A 22,217-nucleotide genomic window follows, 5' to 3' on the forward strand; every position below is an offset into this window, starting at 1 on the left:
TAGGTGGCTCTTTCTAATGAGAGAGCAATCCTATTGTCCTGTCGGGCTATGGCTAGCTTACTCAGACCAGTTTCTTCTGCTTCCTCCAGCTTTCCATTCAGACATCAAGCATCAGCCAACTTGACCTTACCCTCTGGAACCTTTCTTCCTAGTGAACTTAAATATAGCCATGAGAATTAAAGAAGAACTGTTGAAGATAGAAGGGGAATTGGATTAAAATATAGTATATTAGATGACTGGTGGTGAATATTTAAAGGAATACTTCATAACTCTCAATTAATCTGAAACAATAAAATTCCAGAGGTCCATCCAAAGGGTTGAAGATTAAAATGAGGTTTTTTTTAATATGGCAAATAACAATAATAAACCCTACTGAATAAAGATCTGAAAAGGGTTAATACTTGATTGAGTGCAATAACCACCATCCATTCTGCTGATGTTGTGAGGACTTGGTGAGAGAGTGAAGTGAGAATTCATGGGAGACAGACCGTAGACTGTGGTCCCCCTGTAGTCTTTATAATATTGTAGAGCTATGCTAATCACATGTAATTTCTGCAATAATTTACATCTTGATTCTTCCACAAGATTATTCTGATTAGATTAGAAGGTGACTACCCTATGCACACTAGACAGATGGCACCTCCCACAACACAGTGGTCAGCTTGGGGTATGAAAGTCTAATTTAGTAGCACCAGTCCCAATGAGCCAAACAGACTGGGAAACCCAGAAGATTTCAAAGGAAGCAGATACTGCTGATTGCTGAGGACCATAAACTCGAAACAACCTAGTGGCAACTCTCAATACTGAAGAATATTTCGAAGAAGAACTCCAAATCCGTCACTCAGACTAAACATTTTGGCGAGCGGACATTTTAATTAACAGAAATCTCATGAATTTCAAATTGGACCCAGGAACAAGTGTCACAATATTGGCAGATAGTGAGCCATGGCTGATAGAACACTGCTTAAAGCTGACAGATGTTCAACTACATGATTCAGTTGGCAACATAATTAAAAGCAGGCTACAAGTCTCGAGATACCAAACATGAAAAATTCCATATGTCTTTCCAACTGTAGGAGCGAGCACTAAGTGAACATTGAAACATTCAGGAAATAGGCACATATAAGAAGTTGCGATATTTGACAGTTCTAAAATATTTGCTATAATGAATACTACCTAGGAACGAGGTTTTTGCAAAGTTTTAAAATAGATAAGTAAAATATTTCAGAAGGAGTGACACGATGGCTCAGTTGTTAGCACTGCTGCCTCACAGCACTGGGAATGTGATACCAGCCTCGAGCCACTGTCTGTGTGGAAATTGCACATTCTTCCCACGTCTGTGTGGGTTTCCTCTGGGTGGGTGATTTCCTCCCACAGTCGAAAGATGTGCAGGTTAGGTGGACTGGCCATGGGAATTTGCCGATATTGTTTAGGGATGTTCAGGCTCAATGGCTTAGCCATGGGAAATGCAGGGTTATAGTGACAGGGTGGGGGTGTAGGTCTGGGTGGGATGCTATTTGGAGGGTGGGTGTGACTTGACAAACAATCCACACTGTAGGGATTCTGTGATTCTATGAAGTCATCGATTTCACAGTCAATTGGAGAAAGTGACAGATATATAGAGAGGTAGGCTCCATGCAGAAAAGAACTTTCAAACTGTTCTTTTGAGGCGGCAATTTAGAGCCAACAGCACTGACCTGTCAGAACTCAGAAGTTCTGGGAATCAGTAGATTCATAATTAATAGTACAATTGGAAATCAGTGAAAGGTCAAATGCCCTTCAGAGTCACAACACAGACAGAAGCCTAGGAGTTAGATGTAATGAAGTGTCAGAGTTAGAGCTTCAGAGAAATGCTGGGAGCTGCGGCAGCTCAGATGAAGCTTTATGCCATTAACACTTCAGTGCAATTTTCAGCAAGGCTGAAGGTGGTACACAAAAACAGCATTTACTTTGGCAACTGAGCAAGATTAGAACTCAGGAAACAATCCAGGGCAGTACCAGCTTGGTGAACCTAGCTGTTTATGAAAAAGCTGGTGTTTGTAAGTATGTGACAGAGTATAGCTTCCAGCATCCAGGGAGTGTTGTCCTTATTGGTGAGACAGTCCATGCTGAAGCAGCTCTTGAGGGAATTTCAAGGATAAGCCAACAAACGTGGGAGAACTGTAAGCTTTTTTGAACTTTTCATGAAATTTGGTGACCCACAATGCCACCAACTTCTGTGCTGGCGGAGCGGAGAGGGAATGTGGATAAATCCATGGAATCTCTCTCGATTTCAATTGCTGTTTAATGTGTTCTGTAGTGTGTTCACTCATAGTTTGTCTGTTACCCATATTTCTCTCATGTTAATTTTGGGATGTTAGAGTAAAAATCATATCCACCTTCCTATAACCTAAGCATTTTGTGTCAATAATGTTTGCATGTTTACTTCAGTTTTATTTGTAATAAATTAATTATTCTTTGTTCAATAAATAAACCTGCCTGAATAATTTCTAGAACAGATGCAGACTAACACCCATACATTTTAAAGTTTGATGTGACCACTGTAAGAATAGAATTAGAAAAGCATTGATCCTTTTAAGAATCTGGAAAGCAGTAACTTTCCTAATTCTGAACTCTGCTACATATCTCCCCATCTCCTTGTTTACCCAACACCTCCCACAGTTGATGCTATTCCTTTCAGGACTTTATTCTTTTAATCATCCACAGCTCTTAGACTTGATGACAAATTTCCAATGTCCAGAAGGAGGGAAGGTTTTGGATTCTTACGGCATTAAGACCGATTCTGAGAAAGTTGGGATCTGTACAAACTACATGGGTCGCATGCAGTAGGACTGGGACCAATATCCCGACAGGGGCATTTGTCAGTGATGTGGCTTTAGGCAGAGGGATAAGAACCAGAAAGGGGAACAAGAATGAGAAAATAAAGGAGAAATGGAAGATAGAAAAGTATAAGTGGAAGGTAGGGGAAACAAGGGCTAGCAGCAACTAGTGTTGTGGAACAAATCATGAGTGTAAAATGTCAAAATGTCAATTCTAATGGAACATTCGCAATAAGGGAGATGAATCAATGACACAAATAGTGTAAACGGGCATGATATGATAATCACAAAAACATGGCTCAGGGTTAACAAAGTTAGAAACTCAACATTCAAGAATATTCAGTCTTTAGGTACGACAGGCAAAAAGAGAAAAAAAGAGATCGGGTGACATTGGTAGTGAAAGATGACATCAGTGAAATAGTAAGAAAAGATATTGGCACAGAAGATATACAGTTTGGGCAAAGCTGCCAACAGGAGATCATGGTTTCCTGGACTTGTATTCAGTGGAATGGAAAAGAATGAGAGGGGATCTCGCTGAAATGAGACAGGACTAGACAGTCTGGATGCAGGCATGATGATTCTCGTGCGTGGAGCTGATAAACAAGTGGTCACAGTCTCAGGATATGGGGTCAGCCATTTTTGACTGTGATGAGTAGAACTGTCTTAACTTAGACCTGTGACATTCTATATCAAGACAGGTGAAGTCACCGAATATAATGGAGGAAAGAAGGAAAGGGAAGAGGAGGAACGGAGGGACGGATATCTAAAGGAGTCAGAAGGAGATATGGAGGGAGGAGGACAATGATATTGGGATGAAGAATCACTCATTATCAACTTTAATAGCAGATCAGGCTCAATAAGCTACTCCTTCTTCTACCTTCTGTGTTTCTATGACCCACAATTTAAAACCATCCATTGAGAAGTGAGGTTTATTCCCTGCACACCCAGTTTTTTTTGCTATGAACAATCATTTTTGTTTGCTGTAATCAAGGAATCTGCATGAAATATATTAATAATATCAACTGGGTTGCTCAGTAAACTTCTGAGTAAAAATAAACACGGATAATATTTGTGACAAGAAACTGGCAATAATCCTGAAACCTTTGAGTGGTAGGACTATTCCTCTGTACTGTTCATTATTAAATCAACCCAGTGTTATCCCTTATTCTATAGCCAGTCATTTTTTCATAGGCAACTTTGCTAATGTAATTTTACACAAAACCAATCATTTTCTTCTGTTGAAACAAATCTGGGAGTAATGTTCATCAGAGTACTTCTGACACCTTTGGATGTTTTACAAACACAGTGAGGGATATGGACATATTCAGGTACCACACTTTATTCCCACTATTTACTTCCTCTTGTGCATCTTACTCTTATAATCAAATTGTTTTCAAACACTTTGCACATGACCAACAAGTGAAGCCTCACCATTTCACTTTCTGTATCCAGTGCTGAAGTAGCTTCATCCAAGAGGAGGATCTTGGGGTTTCGGACTAAGGCTCGAGCAATGGCAACACGCTGTTTCTGACCTCCAGAGAGCTGGGCACCCTTGTCTCCAACACACGTATTGTATTTCTAAATAAGTTGAATAGAATAACTACAATTAGTGACCAGCAATTTTAGAAAGTACTACCAATGTATGATGCTTGTACAGATTATTTTTGTTTTACTTGCACTATCATAAGATGCAGAAACAGAAGTAGGCCATTCAGCCCATCAAGTCTGCTCAGCCATTCAATGAGATCATTACTGATCTGATAATCCTGAACTCACTTTCCCATGTTTTCCCCACAACCTTTGATTCCCTTAGCCATTAAAAATCTGTTCATCTCAGTTTGAATATACTCAATGACCCAGCCTCAAAACTCCTCTGCAGTTCCACAGATTCATCCTCAGAAGAATTCCTCCTCATCTCTATCCTGACCAGGAGACCACTTAATCTGATATTACACTCTCTGCTCCTAGACTCTCAGCATCCACCTGTTCATTCCCCGCATCTCTCCCCCTTCCCCACAAGAATCCTATAAAGAATTTTATATGTTTCAATACTTCTCATTCTTCAAAACTTCAATGAGTACAAACCTAACCTACAAAACCTGTCCTCACAATACAATTCCTTCATACCCATGATCAATCTTGCGTACCTTCCCTGACCTGCTTCCAATGCCAGTATATACTTCCTTCGATAAGGGGATCAAAACTACTCACAGTATTTCCAGGTATGGCCTACCTTGTGCCTTGTACAGTTTTAGCAAGACTTGCCTGTTTTTAATTTTCCTTTGAAATAAAGACCAAGATTTTATTTGTCTCCCCATTACCTGTTGCACTTGGGTGCTTTTTGTCACTTACGCATAGCTACTCCCAAATCCCTCTGTTCTCTAGCTTTCTGAAGTCTTTCTCCATTTATATAACATTCAGCTCATCTACTCTTCCTGCCAGTGCAAAACCTTACATTTTTCCCACATATATATCCATCTGCCAAGTTTTTTGCCCACTCGGTTAACCTGTCTATATCTCTCTGCGGATTCTATCAGCTTCATTTCTTGCCTTCCTACTTACTTTTATGTCAATAGTACATTCACTCTCAGTTGAAAAATGTGGTGCTGGTAAAACACAGCAGACCAGGCAGCATCTGAGGAGCAGAAGAATCGACGTTTCGGGCATAAGCCCTTCTTCAGGAAGGGCTTCTTCAGCACCACATTTTTCAACTCTGGTCTCTAGCATCTGAAGTCCTCACTTTCTCCTACATTCACTCTCATCCAAGTCATTATAAATAAGCTAGGCCATGATTAATTGCAATCTACTATTTTTTGACATTAGTTGAATGGATTAGATTAGATTAGTTACAGTGTGGAGACAGGACCTTCGGCCCAGCAAGTCCACACCGACCCGCCGAAGCGCAAACCACCCAGACCCATTCCCCTACATTTACCCCTTCACCTAACACTACAGGCACTTTAGCATGGCCAATTCACCTAATCTGCACATTTTTGGACTGTGGGAGGAAACTGGAGCACCCGGAGGAAACCCACGCAGACACAAGGAGAATGTGCAAACTCCACACAGTCAGTTGCCTGAGGCAGGGATTGAACCCGGGTCTCTGGCGCTGTGAGGCAGTAGTACTAACCACTGTGCCACCGTGCTGCCCACAAATAGTTCTGATGTACAAAACTTTTAATTACTTCATATTTGCACACATGAAGTGATACTTGTTCAGAATATCCTCATCTGCTAAATGCTGTGGCACTGCAGAGAGAGATGACCTGACTCACAACACCAAGCTTCTTGTAGCAGGAGAAGGTAAAGTCACCATCGTCCTCTCTTTCATGAGAGAGAGATGACTGGTGGTGGTTTAACCCAAGGGCTATCATGCCTCAGGCGCGAAGGGAGGCTGACACTGAGAATCCTTCATGGAATCTCAACTAGTGTCAGAATGAATCCATGCTGTTGGCATCATACTGCATCACCAAACAGCCAGCCAGCCAACTGAGCTAACTAACCCCCTAAGGTAGCAGGTGTAATACAATGTAATAGAAGAAAGAAATAAAGTTCCTGAACTGTCCACTCATGGGGCTGCATTTTCCCAGTCCCATAAAGATACGTTGGGAGACGGGATTGGATGGTAAAGTTGCAAAACAGCATGACATATTCCCACCTAAACAGCAATCTTCTAGAGATAGGGTCAACATGACAGGTCTACCTGATAGTGGGGAACACCCAATTATACATATCAATTTGGGGTTTGGGGAAACATTTCAGTGTTACTCGGATCTTTCTGAGGGTGGATAATTTTCCCCCTCTCACCACCTCATTAGAGGCAAACTACAGTGGCTTCCTGGCAATAAACCAGGCTGCTTAGGAACATCAAAATCTTCTCTCAATCACCTCAGCATAGACTCACTGGGGTGTGATGTTTATAACAGTGATCATAGCCATCAGTTGGAGAGTTTCTGCCTCTATATTGATGGCATAACAACTGTAGTAATGCATGAATTTTTAAAGTTGTCATTATTTTGCAGAAAAGACTTTCATGTTGAGTTGTTCTCGTGGTCTCAGTCCTGTCTCAGCAGTGTCCAATTCTCTCCTGATGAGGCTGCAGTTTGGACACCACTGCATATCCTTCCAGTGTTGGTTCCCTGGTCTGCCACTGTCCTGAATTGGTCAGGGCTGCCAGTGGCAGCTTCTCAATTGGTTGCATTTGAGAAAATGACAACTTACTGGGGAGGTGATGGCCTAGTAAACCACTAGATTGTTAACTGGAGAGGTGATAGCCTAGTAAACCACTAGACTGTTAACTGGGGAAGTGATGGCCTAGTAAACCACTGGACTGTTAACTGGGGAGGTGATGCCCTAGTAAACCACTAGACTGTTAACTGGGGAGGTGATGGCCTAGTAAACCACTGGACTGTTAAGCCACAGACCCACAAAATATTCTGGGGACATGGGTTTGAATTCCCACTATGGCAGATGGCAGCATTTAAATTCAATAAAAATCTGGAATTAAGAGTCTAATGATGACTATGAATCCATTGTTAATTGTTGGGAAATATACTAATATGCTTTAAGGCAGGAAACTGCCATCCTTACCTGGTTTGGCTGACATGTGACAGAATGGGGTTGCCTCTGGGCAATTAGGGATGGGCACTAAATGCTGGCCTAGCCAGCAACACCCTCATTTTGTGAATGAATTTTTAAAAATCTTCCCACAATTACTTCTGGGTTCCCAACCTAAAATTGATGCTGATTTAGTGATTTTTCTTTTCCAGTTGGATCAGACTCAGCCTTAGAGATGTGCAAAACAACTGGAAAAGAATAAAGTAAGGAATGCATATTATTCTTTAGCTGGTTAACACCATTTATCTCACTTAAAAATACTTTTTTTTTGCTAGCTCCCTAATCTCAGGGTGGGAACTACCAACATCGAGAATAGGAAGCTGGTCTTCAGGTCAGCATGTGTCCCTCTCCCTCACTTCAGGTAAACAGGCTGTTCTTTTCATGTTTCATTACTGCAAGATGATATGAAATGCAATCATGTAGAAATTTACCTGAGGCAGAGTTTCAATAAACGTATGTATGTTTGCTGCTTTGGCTGCAACCTCTATCTCCTCCTGGGGGACAACTCTGCTGTTGTCTCCATAAGCAATGTTGTCAGCAATACTGCAGTCGAACAAAACAGGTTCCTGGGACACAATACCCATCTGTGCCCGGGCCCATTGAATATTGAGATCCTTCATGTTGTGCCCATCTAAAAACTGGACAAGAATTATTTCAATAATCAGTGCTGTGTTGTGTTGTGACGCTGAAGTTGATGTACATTGTAGACTGAACACAGGCGTATGGAAAGATATTCAAGCTAAGGATCAATAGTAATTCCAGAGCAAAATAAGATCATGGGTACATATGGCAATGTGATTATTAATGGCTATCACATACATATGATGGCAACAAGGAAACTCTAAACTCAACAACAATATTAACAGACTTTTCCTCCAGGTACAGGTGTTGAATAATACCGTGACAAATACTGACTGATCGTACTTAAATAAAATGGTTATGTTATTGCATATTTTTCACTTGTTGCAAATGAATATCTTCATATTATCCCCATGGAGAAAACAGAACAAAATAACCAACAATTCGGCTCACGATGAGGGAGCTGTTAGTACAAAATCTATGAGTATTCAACGACCAACATTGGGTCCAGTGAGTTTCAGTAACTGCACTTCAGTGAATTTATCTATAAAAATACAATCCATGGTTTTCTCAATTCTGTAATTAATCTGCACATCTATCGACATTTCCTCAAATAAAAGAATTTTAAGGAATAATTGGCAATAGAAACCGTTTAAAATTGTGATCATATACAGATGTTTTAGAAATGTGTGCTTCTTGTGCTGCAATATGTTGCTACCTTACAAGGTTCTCAATTTTGAAAATTCATGTTTTTCTACATGAGAACAAATATTTTCAAATGCCAGAGGAAAATGAGGAAGAACATCACTACTTTCTCTTTGTGTAAGATATAAACACTCCCCACCCCTGCTGACTTCCTGAGCTGTATTGTTTAACAGCTTCAAACAGTTGGTTGTGTTAAAATGAATAAGCATCTGCTCTCAGTTTTTCACAAACATGAGTATAAATTCTCAAACACGTCTCAGATGTTTAGTGCAACAATCAGAATTTCGTCTATCACTACCCCACTTGAAAGCATCACCATTAAAACTTTAATGCTTTCCCTGTGCTTTCCAAGATGAGTATTCTGAATAATATGAAAAGACAGAAACTGCTTTAAAATTAAAACTTCAAATGTATTGATTTAATCACTGTTCAGCATGCACTCTGGATGGGGACTTTAAATGTCCATCATAAAGAGTGGCTTGGTAGCACCAATTCTGACTGAACTGGCTGAATCCTGAAGGATATATTTACTAAGCTGGGTGTTAATTGGTAAGTTAACATGATAAAAAAAAACTTCTTGATCTGCCTTTTGTCAGTCTACCTATCCCACATGTATCGGTAAATGACAATACTGGGAGGAGCAACCTTTAAGGAAACAAAGTTCAGTCTTCATAGTGAGGACACCTTCGGTTGTACAGTGTGGTACTGCCCCTATTCTAAAGGTGATCCATTCAGAACAGATACAGACAATGGTAAGCTCTCCACAAGCTTACCCATCATTCTGATTTGGAAGTAAGTGTTGCTAGGACATAGTCTTGGATTGCCCTCCCTTACACCACTGTGTGAGTAGCTGTTCCAGAAGAGCGTCAGCACTTTTGTCAGGAGATGGGCAATAAATGCTGGCCTGGCCAGTGATGTCCGCATTTCACAAAGGGTTTAAAACAGAGTTCACTTGTAAAGTTACCTGGCAAACAAACAGAACTGATAAACTTTAAGATTTTCTTTAGATTGAAGAGTCAGTTTCATGGCAGGACTCCCTCATGCCCATATGTCTATGTCAGTTTTTCCACCTGGACATGGACTAGGAAAGGTGATACCATTTTCTGCTCAGTGGAACATTAAATAGAGTGATCGAAGAGAGTCTGAGAAATTACAGGGACCTTTGCCATAGAACACAGCAATCCCAAAAGAAGTTCAACTGACTTAAATAGAGTTTAGAATGGTAAGAATTCTGGGGATTGAGAGGAGTTACTAAGGATGGTAGAACCTGAAGCAGTTTCTATAATTTCTGCCATCCCAACACTTGTACACAATACAAAATGGATTTAATGACCTCACTGAGATGATCAATGTGTCGAGACACTGAGGACTGTCTTAGTGTCTGAAATTCTTGAGGCTAGTTAAGACAACTGGAGGAAGATTCAGTAAATTGTCTTGCTCAGGCCTCATTTGAATATTTCCATTGAAATGAAATCAGCACTGACGGAAAGGTCACTAATTGAGGAAATTTTCCTATTCAATTTTGACTATTATATGGGTTTCCCATCACCTCTTGGAAAAACTTCCTTAGTCATAAAACCCAAGTGGCTGTTTTCTCTTTGGTAATCTGGCTCCATTAAGATGAAAACTGCATGTCCCATTAAAGTCAGCATCAGTGAGTTTCTCTCTGCAATGACAAGGTGATGCCTGACGAACTCACAGGTCATCAAATGCTACCTCGGAGATTCAATTTCACATTAGTTCAAAACTGTGGTGACATTTGTTGCTTCAGTTTAAATCCTGCATTGGAATTTGATGGCCATGAAAGGTACATTTATAATATGGTCAAATATGTCAATTAACAAGCTGCAAATCCTCCCAACACATCAATGATAGACCAAAAAAATGCAAATATTTCTTGTTCAGCCAGAGCCATATGGTAGTTGCAGTACAGTAGCCTCCCCATGTTAAAAGACTCCATGCACATGTTCTTGCTCCGGGCTACACTTGGTTTTATTCTTTGTATTAAAATTAGTGATCAATTCCTACAGTGTGTTCAGAACTGAAATCCATGGTGAAAAGGCAGTTTCAACTCAGAAGTCTGACTTGCTCAACATTAACATTAGCTGAGATCATATCAGGTGGTTTGTAGGTTCAGTGGTAAAATTGGACCCAGCCAAGTCCAGTAAACTATGATAGGACAGATTCAGGTGCGAAGGGCTCTTGTGTCAGTGGTAGTGTCCCTAGCTCTATGCCAGGAGGCCAGGGTTCAAATTCCATACACTCCAGACATGTGTCACAACATCTATGAGCATGTGTTTGGTGACAATGGCAGGCTTCTGGGAAGGAAAGTTCCAATTAAACCTCTTTGGACTGTATTTGAAGTGGTAGTCTGGTTCATGAGTCATGTTGCTCAGTGCAGAGTACCAAAACTGCCCATTAACAAAAAGTGTAAATTTTAATAAAAATCCAGACCAAAGTTTCCATAATCCAAGCTTTCCTGCAATTCATGAAACATATGGAAAATAATTCTATTGATCTTGAACACTTACCACTTTTCCACGTAGTGGATCATAGTACCTCTCCAGCAGCTGTACAGTGGTACTTTTCCCACAGCCACTGCTCCCCACTAGAGCCAAGGTTTGCCCCTTCCCAACTGAAAGTGTCAAATTTTGCAACACCATCACATCAGGTCGAGTAGGATAGTTAAAGCCAACATCCTCGAACTTCACTATTCCTTCAAAAGATGCCTTTTACAAAAAAAAACAATTAATACCATTTCACAATACACACAAATCCTGAATTACATTTGTAAAGGCTTCTCTTTCAGATGCTGAGATGGTTATTTACACTATTGGATAACAAGAATATACAGAAAGACAGAAGTTTACATTCTATCACAGAAACATTTTACCAGAACGTCTGTGCTCACATTTTTGTGATGAAATGTCAGAACCTATTTTTAGCCTGCAGTTTCAACTGTGATGAACTTTTTGAGTTCAAGTGGTACTGGCCAAAATCCAATAAAATGGAATTGATCCCAATGAAAGGAATGTTCAACTCTGTTAAGTTATCAGAGGAAAGTCAACTTCACAAAAATAATGGGAGCAGGTTACACATGCAGTGCATGAACCTCCCTTCATGTCTCTACGCATTTCCATAACATAAATTGAAAATGCTGGAAATACTTTGCGGGTCTGACAATATCAGTGGAGAGAGAAATTGAGTTAATATTTCAAGTTGTTAACCTTTTGTCAGAACATGAAAACATTAATAATGTTAACAGGTTTTAAGCATGTTAGGTCATCAACCTGTAATGTTGAAACTGTTTCTATTTCTTTAAAACTGCTCTGTGAACTATTAAAAGTATCCAGCTGTTTCTGTTTAATTGCCAGGTTTCCAGCACCCAAAGTATTGTGCATTTGTAAACATATCCATTGTTAAATGTTATATATTTGTTTAGATTCTTGGAATCTTACAAACATTTCTGCCCTCATAATCCAAACAGACAAAATTGTTGCTGCATAGTTTTGTGCAGCTTGTTTTGTGGGAAGTTGCTCCTGAATAACCCAAAATTGAAGAACTTTAAGAGACTTACATTTCCTAATTCTTACAGTGAAATACTTACAGGAACATGTCCACTTTCACTGTAGCTGTCTATAGATGGTGTTTGATCAAGCAGCATTCTGATGTGGGCTGCTGAGATCTTGGCCTTTGCATAGTCTGGTGCAAATGAGCTGGTCTGTCCCAAAGCCATAGCTCCAAATACAATTGCTGAGAATACACTGAAATGGTAACAAATTAAATTAAGCAAAATGCAGTCTTAATTTAGTAAAATGTCAACATTTTAAAAAGTACTTACAAATTCTCATACACGACATAAACATTTCATCGCAATATTTGGATTATGTATCAGATAACTTTTACAAAATGCATTTAATAGATGGGGCAACAATGGGGTACTTGTTATAATTTTATTTATAAGCAGAAATTGAGTGATTAGAGCCAGGCAGATCTTGATGACTACAAATTCCTTGATTGGGATTGTTAACCTGGGCCAATCAGGGAGCCCTGGCTGACTGATATAAACAGGGGATTCAAAAGCTCCTCACTTCAGGCCACAGCCAGTGTAATATGCATGTGTAAGTAAAGTGATGGGATACTGACCTCTGTGCAGTTATTTCAAGAAAGTTGTTAATTACACCAGTGTACAGTAACCGCAAGCAACATTCAGGATGTCTTTTTTCACATCCTCACCAGTGATCTTCAGCAGTCACCAGGAAGAACATGACAGTAACTTGGGGACATCTTGCCCTGAACAGAGAACCCAAGTCTTTTTTCTTGGTGGTGCTCCCCACAACAAATAGCAAGAGGGAGAGAAACTCATAGAAGATAGAGAAGGAAAAAGCACAAAAACACATAAGGAAAAAATATTTAGAACAGTGATAGGTAGACATTTTGAGGAAAATACAGAAACAGAATGAGATAATACGAGACACATTGATGGAATATTAGATTGAAATTACAAGATGGAAAAAAAGCCATTCAGTCCAACCAGTGTACATTAGTTTTATCCTCCATGTAAGGGATAGTTGCAGTCCCATTTTCTTACCCTGTTTTCATATCCCTTTACACATCCTTTCATCTGACCAACTATATAAGCTATTCTTAAATTTTGATTATACCTCTGCTTCAAGTATTAACTCTGGTAATGCATGTCACAGCCTCAAAACCATTTCTCCCTCTCTCTGTTCTAGATCATCTACTTTTAAGTTTGAAACTTGGTTCTCGCACTCTCAAGCCCTCAATTACAGCAAGCGGTCTATTTCAATGTACCGTGTTCCATTCTGTGATGTATTAAAGATCCCTATCAAATCCCCTTACTTTCCAATAAGAATAATGTCAATTTTTAAAAACGTGTTTTGGTTTGCTTTCCATCATTTCAAACAGCAAGCTTCTGAAACTATGCAGTACCCTTTTCCACTCAACACCATTCCTATAAAATGAAATTTCAACTTGCACACTGCACTCCAACTGTGGTCTTGGTAAAGTTTTATATAGGCTCAATTTATACCTGAATCTCAGTAATAGCTGAAACATTTTTTTCTCTGCACAGCTGAAGACTGAGTTGATGAGCGTTTCTGACATTATTTGCTTTAATTCACAGAGAATCATTCAAACATGCCTCAAGGAAACAGCCTGGGATGAAACTGAAGGCAGTCAAATGAAGCATTGAGTTGTTTCACACTGTTCAAGGGCACACAGATTTACGATTGTGCTGGTCATATTAAAGATGTTTTATGCATTTAAAGCATTGACCTTTGCAATGATTTGCTCCAATTTTCATATTATTGGATGAAATCTTCCAAGACAAAGGTCAAAATCTTAACAGCAGTTGGAAATGATCCTACAAGCGATAGCTCATGAATAAGCTGCCACCGGGGTTACTGACCTGTACAGAATGGTCACCTGACTGTACAGCTGCTGGCCCAATGAGAGAGCTAGCAGCTCAGCAGTGCCAGCAGCAATGACTGCCATTGCTAAGGCACAAGTCTACACCAACTGGCAAAGAAACATTTTAAAGATAATACTGTGAGGGAGGAGACCACCCCCCCCCCACCCCCAAAAAGCAAATGCCTCCCCTTTGCACAGATCCCTTTTTGAATGAAAAAGCACTCCTTCCACCTCCTCCACAAAACCCATGCTACTGAGAAGAGGCAGCCTGCACGCAAAGTGCCAACAGCCTGGTGAAATGTCTAAGTCCCTGATGTCAGGACATAGACTGGGAGTCTGTCATTCATGGCTCCGTCCCCCTCCAATCTAAACATTCCCTACCACCACCTTGACCCTACCTCACAAGGTACAGTAAGTTTCTTCCTATTGTCTCTCTGCACACTGAGTGATTGCAACAATAATTTACACTTACAGAAAAACATCCCGGAAAGCCATGTAATTATTTGTCACCAGCCAGGCTCCAAATCGAAAACATGCTGCATAGGCAAAGTAGACAATTGCTTGTGAAATTGCACTGGTGATTCCGTAAATGTGAGCCTTCTTTCTTGAATTCCTTTAGAAAATATGAAGCATGTTTAATGACAATTCTACTGCCTAGCACAAAGAGATTATGAAAAGAATTTTAAACCAATACAACCATGAGAGTGAGGTGAAGACAGCTGGGATGATAGAGTGCCATTCTGACTGAGGCCCCATCAGTCACAATTTAACTCTGCAATTTTTTTTAGGAACATATGTGAAATAGCAGAAGATGACCACAAGGTTCCTCAAGCCTGCTCCATCATTCAATACAATCAAGGCTGATCAACTCCAATTTACTCCTGGCCTCCATATCCCTTTATTCCCTGAATGACCAAAGTTCACCTGTCTTAGCCTTAAATGAGCCTGAGAGAATTCAGGTCAGGCTTTCGAAAAGTATTACACCTGAATTCTTTCTAGTATGAATCGAATTTGCTTTTTTCAGCCCCAACCATGACCTTTTTACTATTAACCAGAAGACACTGCTAACTAAGGAAGTCTGACTGTTTTTACCTGGAAGGAACTTTCATGTTTTCTTCATACATTTCTTCAAACTTTCGTTCTCTTGTTAGAGCTACAACAGTTCGAATGTTTTCGACTGCCTCTGTAGCAATCTGTTTAAAAATGGAGAAAACAACAGTGTTAAGCAGAGCAGAATTAAGAGAGCTGTTTACAACACAATGAGAATGCTTGATGCATGGGTGTCAAAATGCCAGTCTTGAAACTCAACTTCTCCCATCAACTGTGTGTGTTAATCCTTGACCTGGTTGACTACTTAATTATACTAGTATTGTTTTCTGGCAGAACAAAAAAGCAGTAACACCCATGAAGACTTTGGAATAAAGTATTCCGAAGTAGCACTATTCAATTTAAATAGCTTGATTTTAATAATAGTTCAGTAAACATGTACAGCTTGGAAGTAAAGGGGACCAGGTAAAATGACAGGCAGTCAGCAACATTGAGATGATTGAGTATCTCACTTCACTCAAAGACAGGACAGGAATTGGACTTGGGACATAAACGAGAATACAACTTTTCTAGTCTATACTTAAGTAGAAGAAAGGATAAAATAAAAGTAAATGGTCCATATTCTAATTAATAAAGGTCTGTCTGGGGAGCTCAGGCGTTGTTTCACATTATGGAAAACCCTGGTCACTTCTGGCCATCTGCAATACCTCGTCTGCAGGAAGTGTCTTTTTAAAAAATATTCATGGCAGGGAGGTTGTGGGGACATTGCTGACTACAACAACATTTATTACCCATCCCTAATTACTCAAACTGAACCACACATTGCTGAGCATCTGGAGTTACATATAGTCCAGACCAGGCAAGGATGGCAGTTTCCTTCCCTAAAGGTCATCAGTGAACCAAATTGTTAGACATGAACCGAGGATATGTTGCCTTCCTAATGCCCGAACCAAGAACTATTTAGAAAATAAGACAGGAAATTGAAAAGCAGGTCTACACAAGTAATAATTTCCTGATTACACCTGATGCCACACTGGAGTGAGTACAGGAATAGATGGATAGTAGCTGAATACATGGCTGGAGAGATAAAGCTCTTCTTCCTGCACTATTTCCTGAGGCATTGGAACCATTTCTGGGAGAGGTGGAACCTATAACAAATTTGGCAGGTGACACCTGAATGTTAGGCGAGATCATTCTTACGTGGAATTTTGCTAAAGCTGCTGGAATGAATTTAAACTAGAAAGGCAGGGAGGTGGGATCCTTACAGGTAGTTCGGGGGGAAAATGCTGAGATAGAGTCAGAAGTTAAAATGCAAGTGAGTGAATGAAGAAGGGAGGAAAAATATAGGCTAGATATGAAATAAGTGATTTTAGCAAATCTATTTTAATGCAAGGGACCTGAAGAATAAGATAGATGAGTTGAGGGTACTGATAGGCAAACAAGAGTATGATATTATAGCAATGACCGAGACTTAGCTGAAAGATGAGCAGCTCACCATTCCTGGGTAGAGGATATTAGATGCAATAAAGAGAGGGGTAGAAGAGGATGAGGAGAAAGTGAGGTCTGCAGATGCTGGAGATCAGAGTTGAAAATGTGTTGCTGGAAAAGCGCAGCAGGTCAGGCAGCATCCAAGGAACAGGAAATTCGACGTTTCGGGCATAAGCCCTTCCTCAGGAAGAGGATAGAAGAGGATGAGGGATTGCAATATATAAGGTGCAATAATAAAGTAAAGAGGAGTGTTGAAGAGGGCAGAAGGTATAATACCTTGATAATGGAATCGATTTTTTTGTCATGAAGTGCAATGATATCTTAGAAGAATCATCAAATGAGGCCACATGAGAATAAATAAAAAACACAAAAGGGGCAAGCATGCTGTTAGTATGTGCAATATGTGCCAAAACCATTAGGAAGAGGTAAAGCATCAAATATGTGATAAAATTTCAGAGAAGTATAAGATAGGTAAGGCAGTAATCATAAATTGTAATTACACAAATATTAATTGGGATACTTCAAGTGTGCAAAGTAAGGAGAAAACAGAATTCTTAAATAGCATCCAGAAGAACTTATTTAGTTGGTACATAAAAAGCCCAACAATGGAGGGTCTAGTTCTGAACAACCTAATATTCAGAAATGAGCATATGCATGTTGAAGCAGTAACAGTAGGGGAGCATTTTGGAGATAGTGACTATAACTCAGTTATATTTAACATTGTTCTGGAAAAGGATAAGGATGGGCTGGAAATCAAAGTTCTAATCTGAAAAGAGGGTAATCTCACTACACTATGATTTGGCTCAAATGGATTGGAAACAGTGACTTACAATGTTTGAGACATTGAAGCCGTTCAAGGAGGAAATAGTGAGAGAGCATGGCAAATGTGTTCCGGTCAAGATAAGTATAGGACCAAACGTAGAGACCCCTGGATTTCAAGGGTTGTAAGGTTACGATTAAAAAAATAGAGAAGTTTATGAAAGATAACAAGGGCTTAATATACAGATCCTCTACGGAAGTACAAAATGTGTGGGATGGGGTGACCTTCAAAAGGAAATTAGGAAAGCAAATACAATAAATAAGAAAGTTTGAATAAAGGAAACCTAGATTTTAAAAAAATATATGATGATCAAGAGAATAATTAAGGAAAGAGTAAGGCCTATTAGAGACCATAGAAATAATCTGTGTATGGATAACATGGGGTAAAAAGTGAGGTCTGCAGATGCTGGAGATCAGAGCTGAAAATGTGTTGCTGGTTAAAGCACAGCAGGTCAGGAATTTCCTGTTCCTTGGATGCTGCATGGATAACATGGGTACAATTCTCAATGAAAATTTTATGTTGGTCTTTACAGATGCAAAAGATGTCACAGCTATAAACATCAGGGGGAGGACTGTGAAATATTAAAATAAACTAATATTGAGAGAGTGGAGGTACTAGCAGATTTAGCAGTGTTAAAAGTGAATGAGTCTGCAGCCTGTTTGAGATGTATCCAGGCTATTGAAGGTGGCAAGGGAGAAGGTATTAGATGTTCTGGCAGTAGTTTTCAATATCTCTCTGGCCGTGGGTGAGGTGACAGTGGACTGGAGAACTGTTAATATTGCCCCATCTTTAAGGGAGGAAGGAATGGACCAGGAAATTATAGGTCAGCCTGTCTAACCTCAGTGGTGTGGAAGATATTAGAGAGGTAGATCTGCATTTGGACAGACACAGATTAATCAAGGATAATCAGCATGGATGTTAAGTGAAGATCACGTTTGACAAACTGATCAGCATTTTTTTGAAGATAACCAAGAACACTGAGGAGGGAAATGATTTGATTTGGTCTACAGAGACTTTTGATAAAGTTTCTCACGACCGTCTGGCCAAGAAGGTGAGAGTCCGTGGCATCGAAATCAAAGTGGCATGTTGAATCCATTACTAATTGTGAGGCGAGAAGCAAGTTTTTTTCCCTGCAGGGTTCTGATGCTGAGGCCCATACTGTTTGTAGTGCATAATAATGATTTGGGCTTTCTCAAGATCCCTCCTACACTCTCTGTACTCCACTAGAACCACTGTTGATTTGCACCTGCTGTATCTGTTAAAAACCTCTCCTTTCCTTGTTATCCAGTCATGAATATTCCCGGACATCCATGTTTCTCTGGGCTTGTTGCTCCTATATTAGAGCATATTGGGTCTGTGCTCTCACCAATTCCTTTTTGAATGCCCTTTACTGTTCTGCTGTAGATTTACCCAGAAGCAGTTCCCAGCCTACTTTGGCCAGATACTGCCTTATTTTGTTAAAATCTGTCTTTTCCTAATTTAAAACCGTACTTTTTGCACACCATCTTTACTTCTGCTCCTTTCTCAAATGCTCGTTTCAATAACATACAACCTCAGGGAGAATGCAAGACTGTAGAGTGGTCACCACAGACCTTGGGACAGTGGCTGAGGGAGCTCAGTTGGACTGATTTTTAGTTGGCATGTTTCCCGAGGCTGAGAAAACTCCATCAGGCAGGATTAAACACAAAATAACTCACACTATCTTATTATAATTTTAAAAAATGCTAATCTGTCCCCTGGGAATGTGTTGATCATCAAGCAAAACTTGGTCCTGCCTCGTATATGACCAGGAATGGGAGTCTTGGCAGTCAGGACTTTTTTTTTTAAACCCTTCAAATCTGTTCCCTCCTACCCAATTCAAACCATTTCTTTGTGGCTAATATTTCCCTTTCTGTGTTTCTGTGCGCACACACTGTTGTAAAAATGATTGCAACTACATCCTGTGATGAACACTTAATCTGGAAACAACATATTATTTACCAGTCTTGCTGTTATAGCAAATATCAGGTGTCTGGATTTCCAAATGTATAAATAGAAAGCAGGAATCATCAGCAGTGCTTTGCCCAGAGGCCCACTGAAGATGTTACCTAGTAGGGTGGTGAAAGGTCTGGAAATGAACCTTCCAGCTCAGCGAGCAAACCTACATCCAGAAAGTCATTCTCTTTGTAGGAGTCAAAGTCTTGAATTATTTCAAGGAAACAGTAAATTCTATGAAGCACATAAAGCTTGGCCAAGAGAAGGATACATCACTCAGCTAAAGAGTTCTTGATGTATTGATCGCAGGAGATCTCAGTCAGGGTTTGAGATGCCTTGTGGGGAAAGCAATCCATACTTTGAGGAAGAACTCCAATGGGCCCCAAGGGTCAGTTAAGGAAGGTACATCTTGCCTAAGTCTGCACAGCGAAACCAACCACACAAACTGCATGGTGTGGGTTTCTCCAGCTACGGGTGAGATTGGCATCACTTGCCCTTTAAAGCCTTCAATTAGCTCATTGGGGTGCATGCCAACTGATACCAACCCCACTGTTGTTATAATTGCAACAGAGGGTAAGGGCAGGCAGGAAGGTGGCATGCAAGTCACTTGCCCACAGGTAATGCATTTCCCCCGTGAAAATTACTCACCTTTCCTGCTTTCTCAAGTTCCGACTTGTCTTTGTTGGCATGTCCCGTGAGCATTCTCATTTGTACCAGTCCTGCTAATGCCAAGATTGGCACAATAGCCAAGATCAATAGTGTCAGCTGCCAGCCATAGACGAAGGAAATAATAATTGAACATCCTAGATTAGCTGTATTCTGTGAAATCAAACCAAGTCTGACACCCGTAGCCTACAGGAAAGACATGAAGAGAAAACATGGTTTATTAAAAATAGTTTTAGAAAATAACCTACATATTCTCTTCAAAACTTGCACTTAAGTTAATTGCCCAACATTTAATAAAGTTTTTATAGTATTTTGGGAATTAGTTTTATAATTTATTAGAGGCTTGAAGTGTATTGTTTACAGAATGCTTTGGCTCAGTTGAAATAAGTTTTAAAAATTACAGCTATATTGTATAAAACATGTATATGAAACACCTTAGGGAGAAACTGCACAAACTACATTCACAATATTGTCTCAAAAATTAATCTTTTTCCATAATGAGGCCATCAATAAGCCTGGAATCAATCTGGAGCATTTGTGAAGGAGGTATGACTTACAAAATGAGATATTTCAAATATTTAAGAGATTTTAAATAAATATTTAACTATTTTCTAAATGATCATATCTAATTTGAGAATCTAACTATACAATATTTGATACAACAAATGCTTGATTAACTGGCACCCACCATGGGACCAGGGGTGTACTGGTTGATCAGATGTTCTGGTTGATTAAGAAGTCCATATAATATGTCAAAATACATACTAAGTAATAGAAACATAATCCTGGTGTATTCACATCGCTGTTATATCTTATTTACAGCATGAATCACTTAAATAATAATGCAACTTTGCCTTAAATAAAATGTACCGGTGGACAAGCTTCTCACTGACTCTCAACTGACCACTCAATCGTGACGGTCATGATAATACGGTAAACGCCCGGTATTTGAGGTACATACGTTTTGCTGGGTTCTCAAGAGTGTCAGTTCATAATGAGCTGGTTAAAATAAAGTTTGTTATTTCCAAATATGTTTTCTGATTACAAACAGGATCTCGTAGAATCCTTTCTCTCTTAAACTACCGAAATATTCAATACTCATTAGGTTTAAGAATTAAGTCAAAAGACATTTTTGGAATATGGGGTAATAGAAAGGAACTAACAGGATTGCCCTCTGAAAGAAGTGGTGCAGATTTGATGGTACAAGGCCTCCCTCTGTTTTGTACTAGGCTATGATTCTGACATTATATCTACTATAATTCAATTAGATTTCATTGCAATTTTGACTCCTGTGATAGGTAGGGATGGTCAAAGCCTAATGGCACTATGGATACATACCCCCTTAACTTGAGATGCATCAGTAGCGAGTCTGGTAGTCAATGCTCCGGTGCTGTTCTTAGAATCATCAAACCAGCTAACATCCTAAGAATATATATATACACACACACACAAATACAAATGGATTAACATGTTATATTATGCACTTAGTGTGAGAAAATGCCATGAGATTGGTATACAATTACCTGTCCTTTTGACTTGACTAAATTAGTATGCAATTATTTTGGAATAGTGTTTGTTAAAACGTGTAATGAAAAAGGAGTTTGTGAATTCTGGATGGATATTGAATTTTGCTGATTTCTGAAATCCAACTGAAAGTTTGCCAGAGTCACTTCAGCAAAACTGGGATGAGTGTGCCTCACAAAAATGTCAATTAACTATTTTTATAAATTCTTCTGCCAGGCATTACCGCCTTTATTTGCAATTAGAGCTGAATCAGATTCCTAACACAGTCTACTTTGAGAAAGACATCAAGCCTTTTCTGATAGCCTAGAAAATTCATACCTATTTCAATAATTCACACCTATTTTATGGCATTGTTGGTACAACAAAATGCCTGAGAATTGTTGATCACACTATTTTGAGACCTCCCTCTACCTCCCCTGTTCCCATGCCCACTCAACTCTGGAGCTCTTTTGCAAGAGCTAGGTGAGTCTTTGGGCAGAATCTTAGAGGCGCCTGAATGGCGTGGGTTATGGCGTTGTGGCAGAATCACATGAGCTGTCTGGCAA

General features: G+C 39.6%; 1 protein-coding gene across 3 annotated transcripts in view; it reads right to left on the reverse strand.

The window, feature by feature from the left end:
• Positions 1-22,217, reverse strand: part of abcb4 (ATP-binding cassette, sub-family B (MDR/TAP), member 4) — a 123,587-nt gene that overhangs the window by 926 nt on the left and 100,444 nt on the right. For all 3 annotated transcript variants that reach the window (XM_060824959.1, XM_060824957.1, XM_060824960.1), the window contains 8 exons: positions 21,487-21,570; positions 20,131-20,334; positions 15,246-15,346; positions 14,626-14,766; positions 12,328-12,484; positions 11,252-11,449; positions 7,868-8,074; positions 4,251-4,397 (listed from right to left, as the gene is read on the reverse strand). In XM_060824959.1, coding sequence (XP_060680942.1) covers positions 4,251-4,397; positions 7,868-8,074; positions 11,252-11,449; positions 12,328-12,484; positions 14,626-14,766; positions 15,246-15,346; positions 20,131-20,334; positions 21,487-21,570 — 1,239 coding nt within the window. The remainder of the gene's footprint in view (positions 1-4,250; positions 4,398-7,867; positions 8,075-11,251; positions 11,450-12,327; positions 12,485-14,625; positions 14,767-15,245; positions 15,347-20,130; positions 20,335-21,486; positions 21,571-22,217) is intronic.

Source organism: Hemiscyllium ocellatum, chromosome 5 (assembly GCF_020745735.1).
Source record: "Hemiscyllium ocellatum isolate sHemOce1 chromosome 5, sHemOce1.pat.X.cur, whole genome shotgun sequence".
Taxonomy (NCBI): Eukaryota; Metazoa; Chordata; class Chondrichthyes; order Orectolobiformes; family Hemiscylliidae; genus Hemiscyllium; species Hemiscyllium ocellatum.